At 40.3% G+C, this 22,591-nt stretch overlaps 1 protein-coding gene across 1 annotated transcript in view; it reads left to right on the forward strand.

Moving 5' to 3' along the window:
• Positions 1 to 3,682: 3,682 nt before the first annotated feature.
• UVSSA (UV stimulated scaffold protein A) overlaps positions 3,683 to 22,591 on the forward strand; it is a 49,363-nt gene continuing 30,454 nt past the window's right edge. Inside the window, exons 1-6 of the mRNA XM_048304225.1 lie at positions 3,683 to 3,923; positions 4,165 to 4,495; positions 7,677 to 7,797; positions 8,962 to 9,387; positions 10,482 to 10,591; positions 11,214 to 11,342. Coding sequence (XP_048160182.1) covers positions 3,826 to 3,923; positions 4,165 to 4,495; positions 7,677 to 7,797; positions 8,962 to 9,387; positions 10,482 to 10,591; positions 11,214 to 11,342 — 1,215 coding nt within the window. The 5' untranslated portion in view covers positions 3,683 to 3,825. The remainder of the gene's footprint in view (positions 3,924 to 4,164; positions 4,496 to 7,676; positions 7,798 to 8,961; positions 9,388 to 10,481; positions 10,592 to 11,213; positions 11,343 to 22,591) is intronic.

Below are 22,591 nucleotides of genomic sequence, written 5' to 3' on the forward strand. Positions count from 1 at the left end.
TAAAGGCTGGTATCCCCCTGACCCCCAAAGACACCCCTGTGCAGTGCAGTGGGATGTGCCTTGGTCTTCGTTGGGTGCATTCATGTAGAAATGTTAACTCCTCATGTGGATATATATTGTCTAACACAGAAAAATGCTCATTAAGCTCCAGTCTGACTCTGCACAAATATTCCAGTGAAGAAAAAAACCTATTTACCCTCCTTGATACTACTCAAGTGTGTCCACTTTGGTATGCAGTTTCAGGAATTGCTGTAGGGTTATTTAAAAAAATTATTCTAGAGATGAATACAAGCTATGTGTAGGAAGGTGCTCCTTGACTTGTGATGGTTCTCCTACAGCTATTGCTGCTCCATCCAACTCACAAGTGGGTATTTAATCAGTGATCTAGGCCACACAGAGCAGGTTCATTCATCTCCTCCTGTGACAGAATTATAAAATGTTACAGTAGGCTGAAGTGTTGTCACAGTCACTACTTCACATAATTAGAGGAGGTCACCAAGTGCTTATGGCCTTGCATTATTGATGGTTTAATGAATAGGCTATTTCCCCTTTGAGAACATCTGTTTAAATATAGTCTTTACCCCTTACAAGGTAGTTCAGAGCTCTGAAATATCTGTCACCCTTTTGCTCGACTCAAACTGGCGGTTCAGCATCTATGCAACTCACATAGAAGGTCATTTTCTTTACAACCCAATTGGCACAAACTCTGTGACAATTTAATATCAGTGTTTATTGTGTTTCTGTATCTTCAGACCTGAAGTTATTTAAACTCCAACTTATTTGTAGAGAAGTGTTTTTTGCCCAAGTTCCGTTTTGGCAGGAAAACAAATCCTCCTTTTTGATTTCATGTCATTAAGCTGAATACAGCTATTTTATAAGTTCAGGGGGGTTTCTTTTTGACTGACATTCTCCTTTATTGCAAAGATGGAAAACAACCCTTGGCAAAGAATCATCTAGTAAAATGGTGGAACTATCTCCTATTGAAATGTTTCTTTTATAAAAATAGTAAGCCAGATAATTTAGTATTGCACAAAGTCTGACATAACCCTTCCTAGAGCCATCAGTTTGACATTCTAAATTTGTGATGGAACAAAAGGTTCTTCTTTACTGTAAGAACACCCAGACCCAAATCACTGTCAGAGGACAAAATTCTGGAGTTTTTCTTTGCCTATGTGTTTGGCCAAAGGTACTGGACCAACTGAAGATGACCTCTGGACGGAACAACTGGTCCTGTCTGGAGATACCTTCCTTGTAGGAGAACATTCCCACTGCAAATGCCTCCTGCCTATGATGATAGTGCTGGGTATCCTGCAGAGGTGGTGGACAGGGCAGTGTTTCTGGAAGAGTCTGTGCCCCTGCAAGGTGTCACTCACTTTGGAGAAGTCACGAAGTGTCACCACATTGCTCTTGCTGATGTCTCAGTATAGAGATAAGAAATGCAACTCCTTAATTAAACAATCCACATAACACAAAGCTGCAGACTCACGCTTTGCTGAAACCAGGTGTAAACAAAAGTAGCATTGAACACTGAGGCTCTGAAGGGGTATCAGGTGGTGTTCAGCTCTGCCTCTGCACTCCACAGTGTCCCTCCATGGAACAGCCCAGACCAGCTGGGGAAAATCAGTGCAGGTGCAGAGGTTTGTGACTTTTGCAGCTGAATGAATTCTTCACTGTTCTGGCTCTCTTCAGCCTTTTATCAGACTGGTCCAGATGAAGAGAGTATGGAAATGATTGAATGGTGGGTATTTGCCATGTTAATTAAAAAGTAGAAGGGAAAAGGAGACTCAGCAACCTAAGCCAACACAATTTTATGTAACTGTCTTTGATTTTAATAAATAAATAAATAGCCTAACTCTCACTGGGATTTGCCTAAGGGACTATCATGAATGAGTTACACAACTCAGCATTCATTCATTCATTCATTCATCAACTGATTTTTGCAAAACCATATGGCTCCTTGCAGGGATTTCTTTAAACATTATGCAAGAGTATGAAATCAGTGCCTTTGTAGATGATAGGTTTGTTGCTTGAGGCTCGTTTTGAAATTCTGTTTCCAGATAGCACAGCAATGCTCCTTTTGCAAGTCATACCCTAACAGAAAGCAGTTGTTGAGGCACTTTCAAGAGATAGAAAAATTACAAACAGTGAAAGAGTAAACTGATCTAAACTTTAAAGATGAGCTCTGCCACTCTCCGTGACTTTCACATGGAAATGCACCATACTTGATGAAAGGCAATGAGGAAAGGAGAAACATTATGAAAAAGTAGGATGTCATTGGTATTGAGTATCGAGTCAGAAATAGCAGAGCCACTGCAAAATGTATGTATTCATTTACTGCAGTAAATCTGGTTGATGACGTGAGCCCATTTCTAGTGAAAAGCATTCTGTGCCATCTTTCCTGATCACAGGATCCAGCAGACACAGCTGCAACACCAACCCACATAAATCGCTTCCAGCACATGACTTAACTGTGGATTGATGGAAATACCTGTCAATTAGCTGACAACATTTTCAAATGGGAACAGATATTTTAGATGTCTTCCTTCTTTAGTATGCTTAAAGCGGGCACCTGCAAAGGCCTTGTTTATTCCCAGTGGTTAAGTAGCACTTTCAAAGTTGGGGGTCTCAGAGCACGTCTAATCGAGCACGCAGAGCTGCAAGCAGTCAGGTTCTGCCAGCAGTGAGTGCAGGGCAGTCTCACGATGTCCCATAACTGAACCAGACCTGTGGGCGTATTGCACAGGGACACTTTTGTGGTGGTGCAGCAGCGTCCAGTGTTGGGCCCCCCATGACAAGAAGGACCCTGAGGTGCTGGAGCGTGTTCAGAGACGGGAATGGAGCTGGGGAAGGCTCTGGAGCACAAGTGCTGTGAGGAGCAGCTGAGCGGCCTGGGGGTGTTCAGCCTGGAGGAGGCTCAGGGGGGACCTTTGTGCTCTCCACAATTCCCTGTCAAGGGGCGGTGGCCAGGCGGAGATCGGGCTCTGCTCCCAGGAAACCAGCGACAGGACGAGAGGACAGTTTCAAGGTGCGGCAGGGGAGGTTTAGGTTAGACATTAGGAGGAATTTCTTCACAGAAAGGATGATTTGGCCATTGGAACGGGCTGCGCAGGGAGGTGGCGGAGTCACCGTCCCTGGAGGTGTTTAAAGGAAGACTGGAGCGGTAGTGTTTGGTCATAAGTTGGACTCGATGATCTCGGAGGTCTGCTTGATTCTGTGATAAACAGGGGCGCTGTGTGCCGGCTCCTCCCCGCTCCGGGCGGGCTCAGCCCTGCGGACAATCCCCTCACATCCCCTCACATCCCCTCACACAAACCCGGGGCGCGGCTCCTTTAAGGCTTCCCCCGCCCTTCCCCAGCCGCGCTTCCGGGTGCCGGCACGTCACGTGGGCGGTGCCGTGCGGAAGCGGCGGGGGGGGGGGGCGGTGGTAGGTGCCGGGAAGGGGGGGTGGAGGAAGGTACCACCCGCGGCGGGGCGGGGGGAGCAGCAGCCTAAGAGGCGGGGCTCGCACAAGGGGCGTGGTCTTCTCTCCTGGGGCGGGGGCTCCCATGGGCGCGGCTCCACCCAAGGGGCGGGGCCGCTCTGAGGGGCGGGGCCAAAGCAAGAGCCGGGGGTTCCTCGGGGCGGGGCCGCTCTGAGGGGCGGGGCCAAAGCAAGAGCCGGGGGGGGTTCCTTGGGGGCGGGGCCGCCGCTGAGGGCCGGAAGATGGCGCCGCCCAGACGCGGCCGGACCCGTCGGCGCTGGTGGTTCCCGGCCGGGGCTACCCCGTCTTGAAGGCACCTTCGGGGCGGTTGTCCCGACTGCTCCGGTGCCTCGGTGCTGACGGAGATGGACCAGCGCCTGGTCGAGCTGGTGGAGGAGCTCACCACCTCGGGGGAACCGCGGCTGGAGCCCGGCAGGATGAAGGAGCTGAAGAAGATCTGCAAGTACGGCCGGAGGGAGGGACAGAGTCGGGCCCCGCTGGCTCTCCCCGGGCCGGGCATCTCTGAGCGGAGCTGCCCTGAGCGTCGTTCTTGGGGCCTGCTGTGGGGACTGGGTGCTGCCAGTAGAGAAGCTGCTCACTTCAAATTTAAAATAAATTAAACCTCCCCCAAGCGTACGTTTTTACACGCTGAACCGCTTTTCAAATAATTCCCCCACCTTTCTCATCCTTTTCTCTGTGCTCAGGTCGTCGGAGGAGCACATCAGCCACGCCTACCACCTGCTGCTGACGCGGCTGCAAGAGGAGCACGCCGAGATGCGCTTCTCCGCCTTCCAGGTCGTGCAGGAGCTGTTCGCTAGGTCCCACCAGTTCAGGACGCTGCTTATCTCCAACTTCCAGGAGTTCCTGGAGCTCACGGTGGGGATAGACCACGATCAGCCCCTTCCCCCGCCCAAAGAGGTGGCGCAGAAGCTGAGGAAAGCGGCCATAAAGGCAGTGCAAGACTGGCACGAGAAGTATGGGGAGGCCTACAAGCAGCTTTCCCTGGGATACCACTTCCTAAAGCAGAATAAAAAGGTACTCTGTGCTGTTACTCCAGTGTGTGTTTTTAGGCGATGATCACCGGGAGTTGTTCAAAGCAAGGCGGCCAATAAATGTAATAAAAAAGCTGTAGGAAATAACATTGCCTGTAGGAGACCTGCTGTTGAGCATGGTCTTTGGAAAACAAACCGTAGGCTTTCTGTTCATCTTGCAGTACTGTAGGTTTTAGAAACCCCAGTCTTGTACTTAGAGCTGGGCTCTGCCTTTTTCCGGGTGCAAGTATTGCTCACCCAGCTGGCTTTCACCCTCTGATTCCTGACTGGAGCCCCAAAGTTTAGCCCTTTTTGGAAGGGAGATAATGGTCATGCCTTAAACTGAGGATAACAGCTATTAAGTCTTTCTATGCCAGTTTAAACTAGCCTGATTTCTATAGTGAGCTGCCCAGTTCTAGCTCCCCTTTGCTATACAACTTTACAAGTGTAGGTGCCTACCACTCTCAGCTGCAGTGTTGCTGTGCCATACAAGAGGTTTTGTGAAGGAGAAATTTCATATATGTAAACCTTAGCTTTTAGATGTCACTTCAAGTTAACTGTGTTTGGAACATCCTGCTGCTTTATTGTCTTCTGAGGTGCAGCAGTGAAATTTGGAATGCTATTCTAGCAGTCACACCATCTACAACGATAATAACAGGCTTTCACTAAACATACAGGTTTTCTTTCTTTTCAGAAAGACAGATTCAGCATTCTTAACAGCAGATAAAAAACCTTTGTGATACCTGATGTATTTCTGTTGTTCTGGTTCCATGCTAAGCTAATGGTGTTCCCTCCTGAACTGTACTGTGCTGGGTTTTTATACAGATTTTGGCATCTGCTCACAAAAGATGATTGTCTTATAATTCTCCTTTTTTGTCTGTTTAATGAAGAAAGAAAACTAAATGACAGTGATGAGGAGAAGTACAAGACTGAGACAAGGGGGTTTAACACATAATACAGTTTCACCCAGTTGAACACAAGTGTACAACAACTCTGCTGAAGTTTGGTGGGTCTGTCTGTGCTCCTGTGGTCTGTGGCTGCTCCCCAGTAACAACTGGGGGATCCCTCTCCATGTTTTGATACAAGCTGTGCTATTTTCTAGAGCAGCTGAATTGGAGTTTCTCTACAAGCATGAATATCAATAGAAACAATCTCAGGTACTTCGGTAACTCTTGTACTTAAAGACTTGATATGAGCCAGCTGGCCCTTTGCCAGTTTAATACTTGAAGTGTGAGAAGTAACCAAAAGTTTTGAGGAGGCATTTGCTACTATTTTGTAGTAAAATACATCAGCTGTTGAGTTTTACAGGTTTCGCACAGTAGTATAGGCCAACTTGGGTGGAGTGTTAGCTCTTTATGTGATCTGTGGTTGGGTTTTGGTTGTTTTTTTTCCTTAATGATCACCAAAATCACTTTTATAAACAGTCAGAAGATGACAGCTGCTGCCCTTTTCGGGTGTAAAGATAAAGAGCTCCCCACTCTTTTGGTGTTAATAGGTCAGTAGTTGTAGGTACCAAGTAGGTGCCTCTATAAATGTTTGACTTTAGGAGCAAATAATGCTTCAGTATACATGAAAGTAATTGTTTTCAAACTCCTATCTCAAAGTTTAAAAGAAGAAGAAAGGGGAAAAATATTTCACGTATTTCCAAGTATTTGCATATTTGGGCACATGACTCATACTGTAGTATCTTTGCATCTGAGGAATGCATGGGTGGAACTATGGAGTGAGCTGGAATTGCAAAGTGAACAGCATTTCAAAGAGATCCACACAGAGTATAGTACTGCTGTATTCCAATATTTTCACAAAAGTTGGAGTAGTTGTCTCAGCCTGCTGCTTAATATCCTTTCAGTCAAGAGCAATTTTTTGCTCCTCATACATTTAATTCCATAATTACAGAGCAGCAATAAAAGGCTTCATGGTCCTTTTGGTATGGAGAATGGGAAAGAATGGGCGAATTACTCCACTGTGAGTACTCTGGCATGAGGCAGAAGTTGTGTTTTAGGAAGCTGTAGCTATGTCTGGTTTTCTGTGCAGTCCAATCTGACTGCCTGCAAACAGTAGCTGTAGTTCCTGAGTTCTGTATCTTTGTTCTGCTTTTGTTGGCAGTGTTGCTCTTTGGGAGGATCTGTTTCTCCCAGTTCTGTGTGGGGAACTATGCAAACCTGTAGAAAAATCAGGTCCTGAAAATGAAAAAAGCTCACTCTGGTGATCCATATGATGCTGTATGTTGTGAAACCAGCTCTTTTCCTTACCACCCTTCTGCTCACCCATTTCCTTCTGAAAACCCCCAGCTTGGTGAGTGGGCCTATTTCCTAAACTGACAGAGACTCTCCATGCCAGTTTCTGTGACAGCTTTTAGATAAAAAACATTTGTGTGACTCCAGAACTTTGTTGTAGGTTGCTGGTATTTGGGAGCCACTATCCCGTCTAAGACCAAACAAAAAAAAAAAAAATCCCAAAATATTGCTAATATTTTAAGAAACAGCATTTTGAGTTGTTTAGATTTATGTTTATAATTCAGCCATAAGGAAGTGAGACTGAATGTTAACTTTTCCCTCAATACTGATAAGCAGCAAAGGTAATTGTAAAATCACAAATTTGGTCATTTTTAATGAATTTGAAGGTCTTCCCTTCTACTTTCCTTTCTTAAAAGTTTCTTTTTTAAGGGACATATATATATATATATATATGTACATATATGTATATATATATATATATATATATATATATATACACTAGTTGTCATAGTGCTTACAAGTTTTCCTAAATTTCCTGGTGGACCTGGTGTGATGTTTTCATGTAATCTTAATATCTACCCTGCATAGTCTCTTCCTGCTCATTCTCCCTAACTCCTTGTCTCCAGTGCTGTAACAGAAGTCTCCCAAAGCCCAGTTCCTTCCTGCACTCTGGATGTAAAAATCTAAGGGGTTTGTTTTTCTACCTTATGATTCCTTTTGCAAGCCATTGATTCTCAACAGTCCTTTATTAGTAGGAGTAAAAACTCTGTTCACAATTGCTGTAGTTATTGATTCGAGGAGGAGAAGAGATAAAAGGAAATGCTGCTGAGCTTCTGGCTGATTGCTGATGTTGCAGGATTTTTCACCACAGATAAGGATCTTAGGAAATGGATTTTCTATATATTTCTTATGAGGAATGTTACACTTTTTTCTTAATTTCCTCTTTAGGTGGATTTTCAGGATGTGCATGCCAGAACTGTGGCTGAAAGGAGGAGGGAGGAGGAGAAACAAAAACGACTGGAGAACATTTACAAAGAAAAAGTCAAAAGAACTGAAAAAGAAATGGAAGGTTGGTTGCTTTGGTTCTTTTAGTGAGTTTTTGGTTTGGTTTTTTGTTTGTTTTTAAAGCAACCTTTTTAAGCTTATTTGAAACAAATTCTGAGAGAATAACTATCCAGATAATAGCTGACCACAGAAAGCAGGAATACTGCATTTGTTAGAGCTCAACCCTCCCTCTCTCTTACCTAAAGAATATCAGGGGAAAGAAGTGACTGTCTTGTGAGTTCAGTAGGAAGAGATGAAAAAGAAAGAAAATGTTATCAAGTGAAAGTCTGGTCTCTAATTCAGTAAAGTATGAATGCATAACCCCTAAGAAGCATATCACAAGACTTTTTGGAGCTGGTGACTTAATTTTTGTGTCATTGACAAGGCACAGACTTCCCAATACCTTCTTGGCTGATGACATTACTTATATATAGTCATTGTGTTCCATAAATACAGGCAATGGTCTGTACAGGAACCCTGGATGCAGTGTAGGATAACTGTGAAGTATCATAGTGCAGCTAGAAAGTGTAACTGGGGCCTGAGTCTCTGAGCAATATATGCATAGCAAAGACATTTCTGTCACCCCAAAGAACAGCAGAGATAGTAAGGATATTATTCTGCTGTGGTAAAGGGTTATTTAATTAAATTACTTTGGTGTATATAATGCATCCAATTGTGTCTCCATTTATTCTACATGCTGGAAATGTTCTCATGCACGAAAGTGGAATTTTAAAGAGATTTAACTTTCTTAAACTAATTTGTATCAGTAGCATCTCTTTGAGCAATAACATACATTCATGGCTATTCCTACACACAGCTATAAAATTCATGGTTGTAGAATGAATACCCCCCAACAGCATTAAGAATATCCTCATTCAACCTTGTTTTGCTTCAAATTCTATGAAGTACTTAACTCATCTTTGCATACTGAAATTTTGGAGAGGATAAGGAAAGGAGGAGCCCTGATTCTACATGACTGGCTCAGGAAATTCTAGATTTCTTGCTTAGGTATTGTTGCTTTTATAAGGACAATTTCTGCAGAAGAGGAAGATCTGTATGGCTCAGTTGTCACTGGATAAATGAATTCCCCCTTTGGCAGTCATATTTGTTTTGTAACTCTCTCTCTGCTCTGGAGACATTAACATTTTACAGTATCTAACAATTTTATAAACCAATTGTGTCTTGATAGAAATGTCCCAAGAGATTGCTGATACGCTGACAGAGATGGAAAACTGTTTCCAGCTTCTGATGCCAGATCCTTTCAATTTTGCGGTGAACAACGTGGAACCGGAGCTCAGCGAACAAATGTCTGCTAATGAGGCTGGACCTGCATCCCCCTTGTCCTCCCAGGGGGAAGTTTACCCATCCTATTTGGGGTGCATGGATGATGAACAGCCATGCTGCAGCAAGGACATTCTTCCTGTTTCTCAGTGTGTTACACCTGATAGAAACAAAGAGGTACATGAGAAGCCTGAGCAAAAGGAGCTGGATGGAGGGACATGCTCGGATGTTCAATCCAGTGGCCCTGCTCTTGATGACGACGATTACCAGACTTTTGTTAGGAACCATGGGCTTATTTCACATAAGTATACTCTAGACCTTGAAATCTCCACAGGTACCTGGAAAAACTTTTGACTTATAGCTGGAGGCAGCCTTTCTCTGAAGGGCTTTGTGCTTGTGGTTTTTGGTTTTGTTTCTGTTACTTAAATGCTGGGGTTACTGAACACCATTTTGCTTTGGGATTCCTGGACACCACTTTAATTTTTCTTTTTAAGTTTATTTTTTATTTTTCTATTTCTGGTTCCTCTAGTAAGTGTTCTTCGTTTTGGGTGTCCTTGTGTGTGATTAGCAGATTTCATTAATTACCTTCTGAGACTGAGCTTTCTTATTAGTTGTTGCAAGCCCATCACAGCACTTCGTAGTATCTATAATAAGATGAATCTCTTATGTTGAAAAAAAATATTTTTATCATATTTAATTTTCTTTCTACTCACCTCTTTCTGTCTGTAGCTGGAGAATAAGCTGCTAGTTTAAAAATCTTACAGTTGAGTGTTTCTGAAACTTTCTCCTTGCTACTGACAGCTTGCAAGAAGCAGTAAGTAGTTTTCATAGGAAGGGATTACACCTTTTTTGTATAACTTTGCTCGTGTGAGTTACCTGTAGAAAAATCAGGATGGTTTGTGTTTTGGAAGTCTCTTACAATTCCTGTCCTAAGGGACTTTCATGTGCAAACAGTAAAGGGGGTATCTGCTTCTCTGTTTGCTGACAACAGTGGGTGAAAAGTATAATTTTTATTTGGATAATGGCATACTTGGCTTCTTTGACAGTCAAGTCCCTGTTACCACCAGGGTAGGGATTATTTTGTATTGAATATAAAGAAACTGGTACGATGAGGCCCAGTTCATTTGAACTTGGGACAAGGTGTAATGTAAATAGTAAGACTGAACTTGTCTGTGGTTTATTTGGTGATTCCTTGTGATGGCTTAACAACTCTTTCTGGCATGCTGGACTGAACACTTTTCATCTTTTAGTCTGTTTTTTTGAATGTGTGGATAGTAGGAGAATAGTTCTGAACAGAGAAGCATTCTGATGTTTGTAACTTTCCCTGAAGAGTTCAAATATCTTAGAAAGATTAATTTGCCTTCTTTAGCTCCTGTGGTGAAGATACTACAAATGTACCCACTAACTCTTTTCCCCTGTTTTGAGCAGATATAAAAGTGCAAGAGAATGAAGATAATACTGCCATCATAAATAGTGTCATGGATGCTCACAAACTTCTCAGAAATAAGTTCTGGCCTTCTGTGCAGTCATGGATTCAGGTGGGATAAAGAAATAATTTTTTTTCTTAATATTTTTAATAAAAAGATGGTGAAACAAGGACTGGAGTACAGTAAAGCTTGAGGGAGAGTGAGCCAAAAGGAAATGAAGGTTGAAGAAACAGGAACAATTAGAGAAGATTTCCATTTCAGTAAGAGTGGACTAAAGGAGACTGCAGGAGCTATGTGGCTTGTTTGATAGCTCTCAGCCTTGGGTGTGGGTACCTATAGGCAATTCTTTGTTGTTTTTTTTCTTTTTTTTTGATAGGTAAAACTTTGCTTCTTTGCAAAGTCTTAAAGTAAAACACAGCTTGTTTTTGTTAGACATCTCTGTCAGATTAGCATGTATATCAGTATATCATGGAGCCTCCTGCATGGAATTTGGCCTGTAGAAGGACACTCTCAGAAGATGTTTGTAATAGCTGTTCATTCTTTGGCTTCACTAGTTGCTATTAGTTTTTATATTCTAGATAGGAAAAGAATTGGCTTCACTAATTGTTACTTGTAAAATAAAGGAATTTGTGACAACGTTGTTTCATTAATTATGAGGTAAAACTGGAAATTTTTTTTTTTGGGTCAGATTTCTAGAAGAAGAGAGTAAGAATGTTGTTTTCTTGATTTGCAGCTACTTACCAGAGCAGGAATCAATGATGATCGGCTAAGATGCGCCATTGAACTCAAGAATAAATTGGAGACTGCTATGAAGAAATACAAGGAAATGAACATTTCCTTTAAAGCAAGAAAAGGAAAAGTGGTGAGTTTCTTAAAATTCTGTTTTACTAGAGAGGACCATTAGTAAAGCTTAGCTTGTAGATAGAAAAATGCTCTTTCTCTTAAGCCCTAACCTGGGAAACTTTTCAGAACACCAGGTTTATTGTAAAGTACACTAATTCAGCTGCTTGTAGCTTCCTTCAAGGAGCAGTAAACACCTATATAATAGTCTATATAATGGTTATTAGACCAAAACCATTTAAAGCATCCCTGTTGTTGTTTAGGATAGAGAAGTGGTTAAATGCAGATTTTATTTGCTCTTAGTTGCTTCATGTGTAACATTGTTATGTACTCAGCTGCTTTTGTGCATATTTATCAGTAGACACTGTACTGCTCACATTCTTTCACAACTTACCGAACTATGAGAGTCTCTCAGTCCAGGACAGTAGTTTCTTTGCTTTGTAGCATTTACTCTCTCTAGTAAGCATGCAATGTGATTAAAGTTATCATAGGAGAGTGTAGAGCATCAAACTGTTTCACAGAGATTAACTACCTATGACAGTTCTTGTGAAATAGGTAGAACTTGTGAATAAACAGAGGCTGAAAGATCAAATACATTATTCAGATCCAAAAAGGAGTCTATGGCCTGTTTACGTAGATAAAAAGCAGAGCTGCATGATACTCATTTCTGTTGGCTGTGATCAAATGAAATAACTGTGTCGCTTGACATGAAAATAAGTGGTTTGGCTCAGGGTCCAGACTAGTGTTTGGTTTGAATTTAGTGGATTGTAAGAATTTGATCTGGACATTACACCTTGAGCTAAATTCTGTAGCCTCTTTTAGCCATGACTGAGTGTTGTAGACTTTTCTTTCATTGTACAAATGAAGCTAAATCAAGATTAATCTGGTTCATCATCTTAACATCTACTGATGTGCCCCACCAGTCAAAAATGCCAACTCTGAATGAAAAGTACTGAAAGACTGTCTTGTCAGAGGCTTTTGTCTCCAGTGAAATATGTGTGCTACCTTTATGCAACCAGCTATGAAGGAATCCAGACATCTGCTGTCATTCCTGCCATTTGCTTGACAGGACTTCATTTGCTGCACCTCTGCATGGAATATTGGTTGCTATATTTCTTGCAAGATATAAAAGACATTCAAGCCTTGATTTTCATGTGTGTGTGTACGTGAATGTGTGTGTGTTTAGAGTGGTATTGTTGCCACTTACGAGAGTGACCGATGCTAGCTATAGGTTTATATAGCATGTTTATAGCTAATGCCTATATTAATTTGAAAGCTAATAAATTCATTGCTAAAAGGGGAAAAAATCCCCAAAACCTTGCACTCACAATACTTTCAAAATGAAGCAATGCAGGCTGAGTTAACTTAAGCATTGAAAACAATATATAAATATTCCTAGGGTTTTTCTCCAGTGGAAAATAACCAAATTTAGTGTTAGTGCTGAGTTATTTTAAATTTATAACCTGAACATAGAGAGCTTTGTACTGCAGAAGGAAACTGTATAAATTATATTTTATTCATGTGTCAGATGACTTTACTGAAACGTAAAAACATGGCAAATTGAGTCTGGTAGAACAAAATAAACAGAGTCTCTTAGAGCATGGTTATTAAATCCCCATCTGTCAAATATTTACATGTCAGCATGTGAAACACTGCACACATCTCCTCTTTAATTGAGCATTGCTGCCTGTGTTAGGTGTTGTGGCTTTGTCTGGACGTCCTTGTGTCCTTGGAGTTACAGCTCTTGCCATGCCAAAGTTTTGCTGTCTTCTGTATCTCTAAAGCCAAGAGAAGAAGACGGCCTGTCTGTCCTTCAAAGCCCTGGCTCCCAGCCACCGTGTCCTGACAGCATGGTGCTTTAGGAATGTGATTTGTTGGCACATGGGATCAGCAGAGGCTGTATCTGCTCACGTGTGGACATGAGCACACCTGGAAATGAAGGGGAGCATTGAGTAAGCAGAGAGGGATAATGTGAATCAAGTGGCTGAGTACAGAGGGTCCCGTGTCAGCTGGTTTGTAGCTGGTCTGTGCTGTGTCTGTGTTTGGATAGGATGGCAGTTCTGGGGATGCGTTCTGAGGTCGCTGTATCCTTAACTGGAGAACTTAGAGGTGAGTTGTTTGTGTATTTGCTCATTTCAACTGTTATTATAATCCTGCTCCACAGCAAGCTGTTCTTTTGGGGAGAGAGTGGTTTTATTTAATTAGCAAATACAAAACAGAATGATGAGGACTTGGCAACTTGGCTGGGGACTTGGGCTTGCCTGTTCTCCTGGGACTTCTTGCATTTTCTTCATGCTCAATCTCCATGCTTCTGTGGCCGCTGATTTTCCCCCTTTTCATCTGTTCTGTTCTATGCTTTGTTCCAGTTCTGTCTGGGAACAGAGGGAGTAAAGGCTTTACCCATCCTCGAACTGAGATCAAGAAAGTTGATAAAGGGAAGGGTTTAGTGAGAGACAATGAAACTGGAAATTTATTACTGTGAACTCTACTATAACTCTCAATCCCACAGAGATTTAAATTGCCACTTTAAAGAGGGAAGGTCCTGGGGTCCATTACCATTGCCATGTGTCATTGCTCCTCTTTTTTAGCTGATCAGTTACACATGGATGTGGCTGAAATGCAAATAATTGTATATATCTGGAGTAATTCTTGATGCTGCAGTTCAGTATGAATATACCAGCAGTGTAGCTGGATGTAAGAGCTGAGAGCAAGAAATTGATGGTTACCTGGCCTGATTCCACAGAAGAAATATTTGCTTGGTTCACAAGGTGTGGGCTTTTGGCAATCCTTGTTATTACATCCATGCTTTCCATTGCTTCTCATTTCATTTTCCATATCACAGACCACAAGCCTCCAGGGCAGGAGCCTTTGGCAATCAGAGCCTGTTACACAATTAGCACAAGTTACTTCCTCTGAAGGTTTTTTTTACCTTTACTGAAAAATGGAAAAGTCACAGTGCTTTGCAAACCAAAGGAGAACTTTCTGTATGTTTAGGGAGCCCTTATACAAAGTCACTTGAAGGAAAGCACAGAACTTTATACAGTGAGACTCTTCAACTTAAAATGGTTTATAGTGACATGAGCTATAACCACTTCTTTCTTTCCTCCTCCATGAGAGTGAAGAACACAAACCATCAGAGAGCCTTAATTACAAGGAGGGCCATCATTTCTGTGTGACACTTAAGCCTTGCCAGCACGACTAGTGTCTGTTTTGTGCTTGCCTCTCAGGAGCTGTGGGAGGAGAGGGAAAAGAAAAACAAAGGTTATCCTTTGACTGTCTAGAAACAAATCCCTTGCAGCAGATTTTGTAATTATTAATACATCCCAGTTGCCCAGTCTAAGCATTCCCCATTCCCACTGCTATATCCCTAGCAGATCAGAAGTCAAGGCATTTCTTATGAGCTGTTACTTTTTCAAATGGGTGGAGGGTGGACAAAAAAAAATGACAGACTTCCTATATTGGTCACGGGCAAATGAGTTTTTGTGTGCTTACACGAGTTACGTTCACTGTAGTGAAATCCTTCTTTGGGGTGTCAGTCAAATTTCTGACAGGAAATGCATTTTGAGGGTATAAACATTTTGAGGGTTTTGAAATTCGTTTTTCTGTGAATCTGGGCTTTGGCTGAATCCAGGTGAAGAGGGAGCTGTAAAAGGGCTTTTATTTCATGGTACCGGGCTGCTCGGACATGGCCCTTTCTTCTCTGAGTGCCCGCTCGGGATAATTCCAGTGCCCAGTAGAGGGAGTGCAAACTGCACGCTGCACGTTTTTCTCTGTGCCGCCTTGATCCAAAGCCAGCCATCTGCTCAGTCTGTTTTCAGGTAAACTTACTACAACAGCAACATACCAAAGACACTTCAAGTTAATTCGTGACTCTGTGAATTATTGCAGAAGTACAATTTGTAATTTTTGGCTTACAATGGGGTTTAAATAGACATTACTGTTTCCGGACTTTTGATTCTTTTGCAGGGAATAACTTACGACCAAATTGTTCTTTAAAATATTTTTTTGCTGGTTAGAAATAGATTTGTTTCATAATGTCTTCTTCCTTTTCATGTGATACTGGGTTTTAATTTTTTGTCTTGTTTAGTGTCTGATTTGAAGCTGACTAGATGCAAATGAACTTGCAGTTTTAGAGAGGACAAGTATGTACTGTATTTTAAGTCATGCACACTACCTTTCACTGACATCCTTTCCATTAAAAATTACCCATCAGGATAATACTTGAAATCCTGACATTGTTAATAGAAATGTAGCTCATTAGCTGCATTTTGTAGACTCGAAGTATGCTTATATCTTACGTAATTACCTTGGAAAGCCATGGAAGGTTTAGTACTCAGGCTGGCTTAAACTTGGACAGACAGAATCCAGGAGGAAAGATGATGTGAGAAAAATCCCGTTCCTGTGTCTGTCAGCAGAGGGATCACTTACTGTGTCTGCCTGTTACACCTTGAATTTTAAATTTCAAATTACATTAACAACCAGGGATATATAGTTTTTCATTAACTGTATTCATTACTTTTTGTTTCACCTTTCCTTATCTTCTGTCAAGTCTTAAGCATACACTTGGATCTTGATTTATTTGTGTACTTAATTTTATCCATGTGAAACATCTGGTTGAACTCAATAATGCCATTAATAATTAGCTTTGGAGGAGCCTGTCCTTGTGTTGTCCAGAATCTGAGACTTAAACCTCACTCTAATACAAGTCAGATTTTTTTCAGAAAGAGTAATGTCAGAAAATTGTTACAAATTTACAATTTAAATATTTGCTGCTCATTATTTAGTCCTAAAATACATTAAAAGGTTAAATTTTTAATATGTTACAAATTAAGCCAAGAGTTCTACCAATTACTTGGCTACAAGACTATTGCTGATTTTTTTCCCCCCATGTCTTCAACTACAGTTTGGAATTTTAGCAATTCTAACGAGTTATTTCTACCTAATCATTTTGTAGCTTTATAACCAGCTCTTTTCAAGTCTGTCTTTTCATTAAGTTAGTGCCTGCTTTAGGAAAAAAAAAGCTGCACTTGAATGTTAGTTTTCTTTTTCTGCTTCTGTAGCCATTGAGAATCCAGTCCCACTGACAGCTTTCTGTAACAGCTTCCTGTACTCACATCCTTAGAGTTTTTTCCTCTTGTTCATTTTAGAGAAGTTGTTTCTGGGAGTCAGGTAACTGTCCTCAGTGATCCCTCACAGTGCCTGAAATCACATTTGCTAAAACATGCTCAGACCATGCAGCAGGAGAGACACCTGGGTAGAAAAACAGCACCCCAGGTGCTGCTTTTTAACAAAAACCCTGCCTCTTAACAAAAAGTTGCCCTTTGAAAACTGGGAGAATTTCATTTTAAGATTTGAATGGTAACTTGATGTTGAGTTTTAGTATGTTTTCTATAGAGAAATACAGGAATATTTGATAAGTACATCAGCATTACACCTAAAGATGGTCTTTACCAGATTCTATACATTGTTAGCATGTAATGTGGTTGGAATAAACAATAAAATTTATTAATGTTTGTATGGTCAAATTGGTAAACATTTAAATTTTTTGTTTGTTTGTTTTTTATCAAAAAAGCCAGGTCAACAATAACTGTAAAAGTAAACACAGAATATTAAATAGGTCATACACATACTTAATGCTCTCTCTTCCCTCTTCCCTATTTTAATTGTCGTTAGTTTTATTGTCATGTTTGTCGTGTTATTATTTCTGTTAAATGTCTCTTTTGTAATCACTTTTCAGCTAAAAGCTTTCTATTTTTTTAAGTTTTATTAGGATGTAGGACTGATATAAAACAAAACACTGTAAAATTAGCCCTCAGAACAGCACTCCCTTATTAAAGTGTCTGATCAGCTGGGTGATGGGTTTGGTTGGTTTTGTTTCTTCCCTAGAGCTGAGTGTTGCTGTGGTATGTTTTATGCTTTGCCCTGGCCATGGAGCCTGCCACTGCTATGAAGTTATTAAAAATATCTTGTTATGCAGATCTAGCCATGAATTCTTAGGGTTGTCACTGTGACGACCTCTGATCCCTATCTGATTCGCAGGTCGCACAATGCAATTTGGAGCTCTTCTAATAGAGTGTAAAATAAAGGAGGATGTCTCCATCATCAAGTTAACCCTTATGTTAAGTATTTAAGTTTTTCAGGCCGAAGGGTCATCTCCCTTGATTCATCTATGAATACTGAGCAGTGTGTACTCTGTAAGTAGGAGATATAAATTTGCTTTCAGCTTTTTATCCATCCTACTTTACAAGGGGAAACAGTTTTATTGAAGTGAATTTATTTGTGAGGTTCATAGAGGTACATTGCTAAATGTGTATTTTTAAAAATGGAAAAGGAAGAAAATTTTTAGGCTTGAAACACATACTAATGCATTTAAATGTAGCTGATGCAGCATTATTAAAGTAAATGTATTCACATCTGAAGTATCTTTGTACCTGAAATCCACAATCAGAAATACATGTAAGGCTATATGTATCTTGCATAGAATAATTTGTTAACCTGTCTGTAACAAATTAGGTTTATGTCATTGGGATGTATATTTACCCGTTAAAAATAACAGCATCTGAATGTGCAGTTCAAGTGAATTTATAAATGTGATCCTTGAAGTCAGCTGCAGTTTGTTTTTAGAGTGTCTGTGTGTACAGACTGACTTATGAGACAGGAGCATGTGTGCATTGGTGGTGGATACAAAGTTTTAGCAGCTTGACTTTGCTGTGGTCTAAGTGATAGGTGGTAATCCATCAAATGCAGTAGAACTTTTTTTTTGCATGGATGAGTGCTAATGGGAATCTTGTTATACCACATTTAGATGAAAATGATGTTTTTCTTCTCCTCAGCTCTAAAATTTAGCTTTTATCATGTATAGGCCTCTGAATAGTAAAGAAATTAAATAACTCAATGTTGCCTAAAATATTTCAAGGGATCACAGGAGTACAGTTCATCATCTCATAGATGACCTGCACTAGCTGAAAAGCACTGGAAAATCTAAAGACTTCTCTAGGGGGGTGTAAAGAAAGACGTATTTTTGGTTAACCTTTGCATTATCAGACCATAAACCAATTTTTTGGTCCAGAAATGGATATAGCCAGTCCTGGACCTCACTACAGCCTTCTCAGTGGCTTTAAACAATTTCATCTGGGCTGGTGTGTAGGAAAAATGGGTAATCTGGAAAGAAGAGAAGGGCAGTTCACATGTTCAGGGTAGCACTTGTGACCTTTACATTGGCTATCCAAGAGCCGCTTTCTTCAGCGACAAAATTAGGGCTTTCCTACTGATTGTACAAAGGGGAAACATCTTGGGGACTCTGCTCTGGGTACAGGCTAAGTGTGGACTCTAAACATGATTTCATGTCACTTAGCTTCTAGCTTTGCTCTCTTCATCACACCACAGTCTTTGAATATGCAAACCTTTCCTTTTGTCTGAAGGAATGAAAAACTGAGTAGGACTTTACAAAGTTTCCGTACTCAGAGTTACCCATGAATTAAGAAAAAAAGTCTGGGTTTCAAGGCACAGATAATATGTGCAATGCTGTTTTATGATTGCCTCCTCTTCTGTTAAAATTATTTCACTCATTTCTACAATTCCTGAAATGTTAAAATGAAGTTCTACTGGGTATTTCTTAGTGTGTTACGTTGCTACCAGATCTGCTTCTTAGCAGGTGGTGTTTTTTGTACAGGTTACTGTTGTACAGGGAACAGCCGCTTACATATCTTGGTAATGATTTTATGGTTGGCTTAAATATGATCTAAACATGAGCAGAAATGAAAAGGGATAGTCCTGCTCTATTTCCTCCCCTGATGATTCCCAGTGCCTCCTTTGTACCCACAGTTGAGGTCCTGTTACTGCAGGGACCTGGACTGGCTGGAACCTAATCCAGAGAAGATTTCTGTAGCAGCGCTAAGCTCAGATAGTGAGACTGTCCCTTTCAGAAGCTGAGTAAACTCAGGTAATGCAGATCTGATTATAAAGGTCAATCTTTACTTAATCAGAGAATTCAGATTGACAAAGTGATTCATGATTAGCTCATCTCTCAGGGTGAATGAAACATGTGATGAAAATAACGTATCAGATACTACTGTTAAGTATATTGATTTTTACTGTGTAATAAGCTGTTGTGCCTGAAGTATGTACAGCAACTGCATGGGACAAGTATGTTGCTGTACTCTAAAAGAAAGATGTAACCTTTATTTTTGTATAAATATTACACAATGACATTTAAGAGACTGACACTATAGTCACTTTGGATAAAACAAATTAAATATAGGTATCAAATATAGGTGGTGAGCATAAATTTTGTAGGAACCAATTCTCTCTTATGTTGGGGGACTTCATTAACTTGAATAATGAAGGGTAGCAGACTTAAGTTTTAGCTCCCTGGGATGCATGGAATGGAACAGCATTGTTAGACTTGGAAACCTTCACTAATTTAAGTAAAACTGCTACATCTCCTCTGAATGTGATACTTATTTTATGAAAAATGTGGATTATGCAGGAGAACTTGGCCTTTTTGCTGTACCTACTTAAGGATTAAGATGATTTATACAATTTATTGATTTTGGTGGATAGTAGGAGCCCAAGTAGTGAGGTATGAAAATACATCTGAGGACACATCTTGGGTGGTTATTACTAAAGAAATACTGAACTTGCCTTGCAATATCTTCCTCGGGTAATAATTTTGTCCAGTGTACCAGTTTTCTAGACTGCATTTATTTGCTGTCCTCTGAAACTGTAAAGGCACACACTGGTACACTGGGTCTATTGGACATACCATTTTTTTCTGAAGGGATTCATGAAGATTCAGGGTCTTTTGAACTGTTTTTTGAGCTTGCCCCTCACAGACTCCTGCTTTAGAGAAAAACTGGTTCATCAGGTACTTGTTATATTGCTAAAGCAATTTGGAGCAAGGTATGCTTGTTCTCCAATGTTGTGCTTTGTCTAAGTGTTGGGCTGGAACCCTTTAAGCATTTTTACTAACTCTGGAAATTAGGAAATAATGTGAAAAGTGCATTCCTAAATAAAAGTCAGCCTGGCCAAGATGCTTATGTGCTGTTGAGCAACTACACATAGAATGAATGGTGATACTTTTACGGGTGAACGTAAAATGTGCTTCGCCTGGACCACATATCTAATTTGCAGTCATCAGGGCTTGAATTTATGTTCTTATCACAAAGTGAAGGGGAGGGAGGGTATGTGGGAGGTCCTTATAAATACAGCTCTGTTAGTAGTTTGTGTTTTCCTTGTGTTGCACTTGGGAAAACTCAAGCATGGTTCTAAAATCTGTCCAAATGCCAGCATTTATTTTCATGTCATTCTGTGTTGGATGATATAAAAGAATGGAAAAGGAGAAACTTGTCTTTACATTTAAGATACACTGTTTGACTACTCAGATTCTATTACTGGCACTGTATAAATTATTTTTACCCCAGTCACTGTTTTCTTACATACAGTATCCCCAAATTTCATTTAACGTGACTGAAGTATGTTTTGTGTTGCAGTTGAATAAAAAATGGATGTGCTTAAGGTTGCCCCTCTAACTAGGTTCTACAGCAATAAATATTCTGGTTCCCTAACCAAAATCTTCTAGAAAAATATTTAGTTGGCTTTGAGTAGATGCACATGAGATATTGGCATGGTGGAATAATTTGCAAGATCTTTCAGTGAGGGTATTAGCATATAAATAGCAGATGCAATGACGACCATCACAGCTGAGTACATTTAATTTTTAGTTTATAAGATAGAATGGGTTTTTAAATGCATAGCCATCAAGCCTGCTGAAAGACAAATGAAGTTTAGAGTTCACTTGTCTGAGGATGCCTTACATCATTTTTTTTTTTTTTTAGAAAAGGGAAACAGGCACGCATAAAACTGAACAAAAGTGATTTCTTGGGTGAAAAGTAATTGAGATTGCAAACCAAGTTAATTAGACCATGCAAAATTTATTTAATGGTCCCAGCTGTAGTTTGCAAGTGGTGTTTTAGTGAGTAGATACGACTTCTTCATGTGCTATCTTTTCTCTTCCTTCTTTTTCTAAAATAATTATTAGAGGCTGTACATCTAGTCCTATAAACTGATTGCATTGTATATTTCAGTAATTTTATTGCTTGCTTTAATTATGATTGCAGAGACTCGGGTTTTTAATCCTCATAACAATGTAGCCGTCAATTTGTATAAAAGCGAGAAAAGGATCAAAGGCTTTTCTTCACATCTTTCCAAGTGTTTTGTGGTGGGTGGAGGCTTTTTTCACATTTATTACTGGTTGGGATGGATGAACAAGGCCTTTAACTGGGGCTGTGGTTGCACTGAGCTGCACTAACAGATGGAGGCCGTTGGAGTGTTGACTACAAAGTAAAAGAAACAATTGCATTTCTACTGGCATCCCGTGTTTGTTTCCAGTATTTTTAATAATGCAGAGTAATAAGGAAACATCTGTTTTTTCTAGTTTTTGAAATGAGTGTGGGAGGAAATGGTTTGATTGCATTTGTCTAGTTGGAATAGTCAGCACGATTTGAAGTTTTTAGTGAAAATCAGGAGAATTGAGATGTTCCAAGTGATTACAGTGAAAATAATGCATGTATGTTTTCTGTCTTTTTTTAAACCATATTCTCATATGTAAATCAGTCCAACTCAGGAATCTGGAAATTGCCTAGCTAAATCCCATTTCTCCTCAGAGGAATATAGATAGCTAGTACTACCACATTAAAAAAACCAACAACCAACACATAGTTTTGCAAACACATCATTCTATGACTTAGATAAATAAATAAATAGATAAAAAATGTCAGCATTTTAGAGCAGATTAACAGGCTAAAAATTCCCTTCCCCGTGGAACTTGAAGAGCAGCGGTGGTGCAAGCAGCCTCTGATGTTTCGGGATCCGGTCTCTCTTTAGGTGGACCATTATCCAGTGACAGGAGGTCGTTCACCCTCCATCTCTGATAAGACTGGTGGCCTGTGTTAGTGAATTTCCTCATATCACCTGATAATTAGAATGGATTTGAAACCAGGAGCTTTTTTCTCACGTTCTCTGACAGGTGATTGAGAAACAAGCAGTTGTGTGACTACCTATCTTCGAGGTATTTAATCTTGTACACTACAAGAAAAGCTTTACGTTATGGTATTTATCACTTACTCTTGCACTTTACTTCCCTTCAGACATGGCACACTAGAGATGTCATATTGCTTGTTTGTATCTTAGTCTCCTTTTTCATGTTAGCAAGTACCCTAACCACTTATTCCTAAAAGGATTATCATTTACTAATTTGCCCACTTTAAACTA

Source organism: Corvus hawaiiensis, chromosome 5, assembly GCF_020740725.1.
Source record: "Corvus hawaiiensis isolate bCorHaw1 chromosome 5, bCorHaw1.pri.cur, whole genome shotgun sequence".
Lineage (NCBI taxonomy): Eukaryota > Metazoa > Chordata > Aves > Passeriformes > Corvidae > Corvus > Corvus hawaiiensis.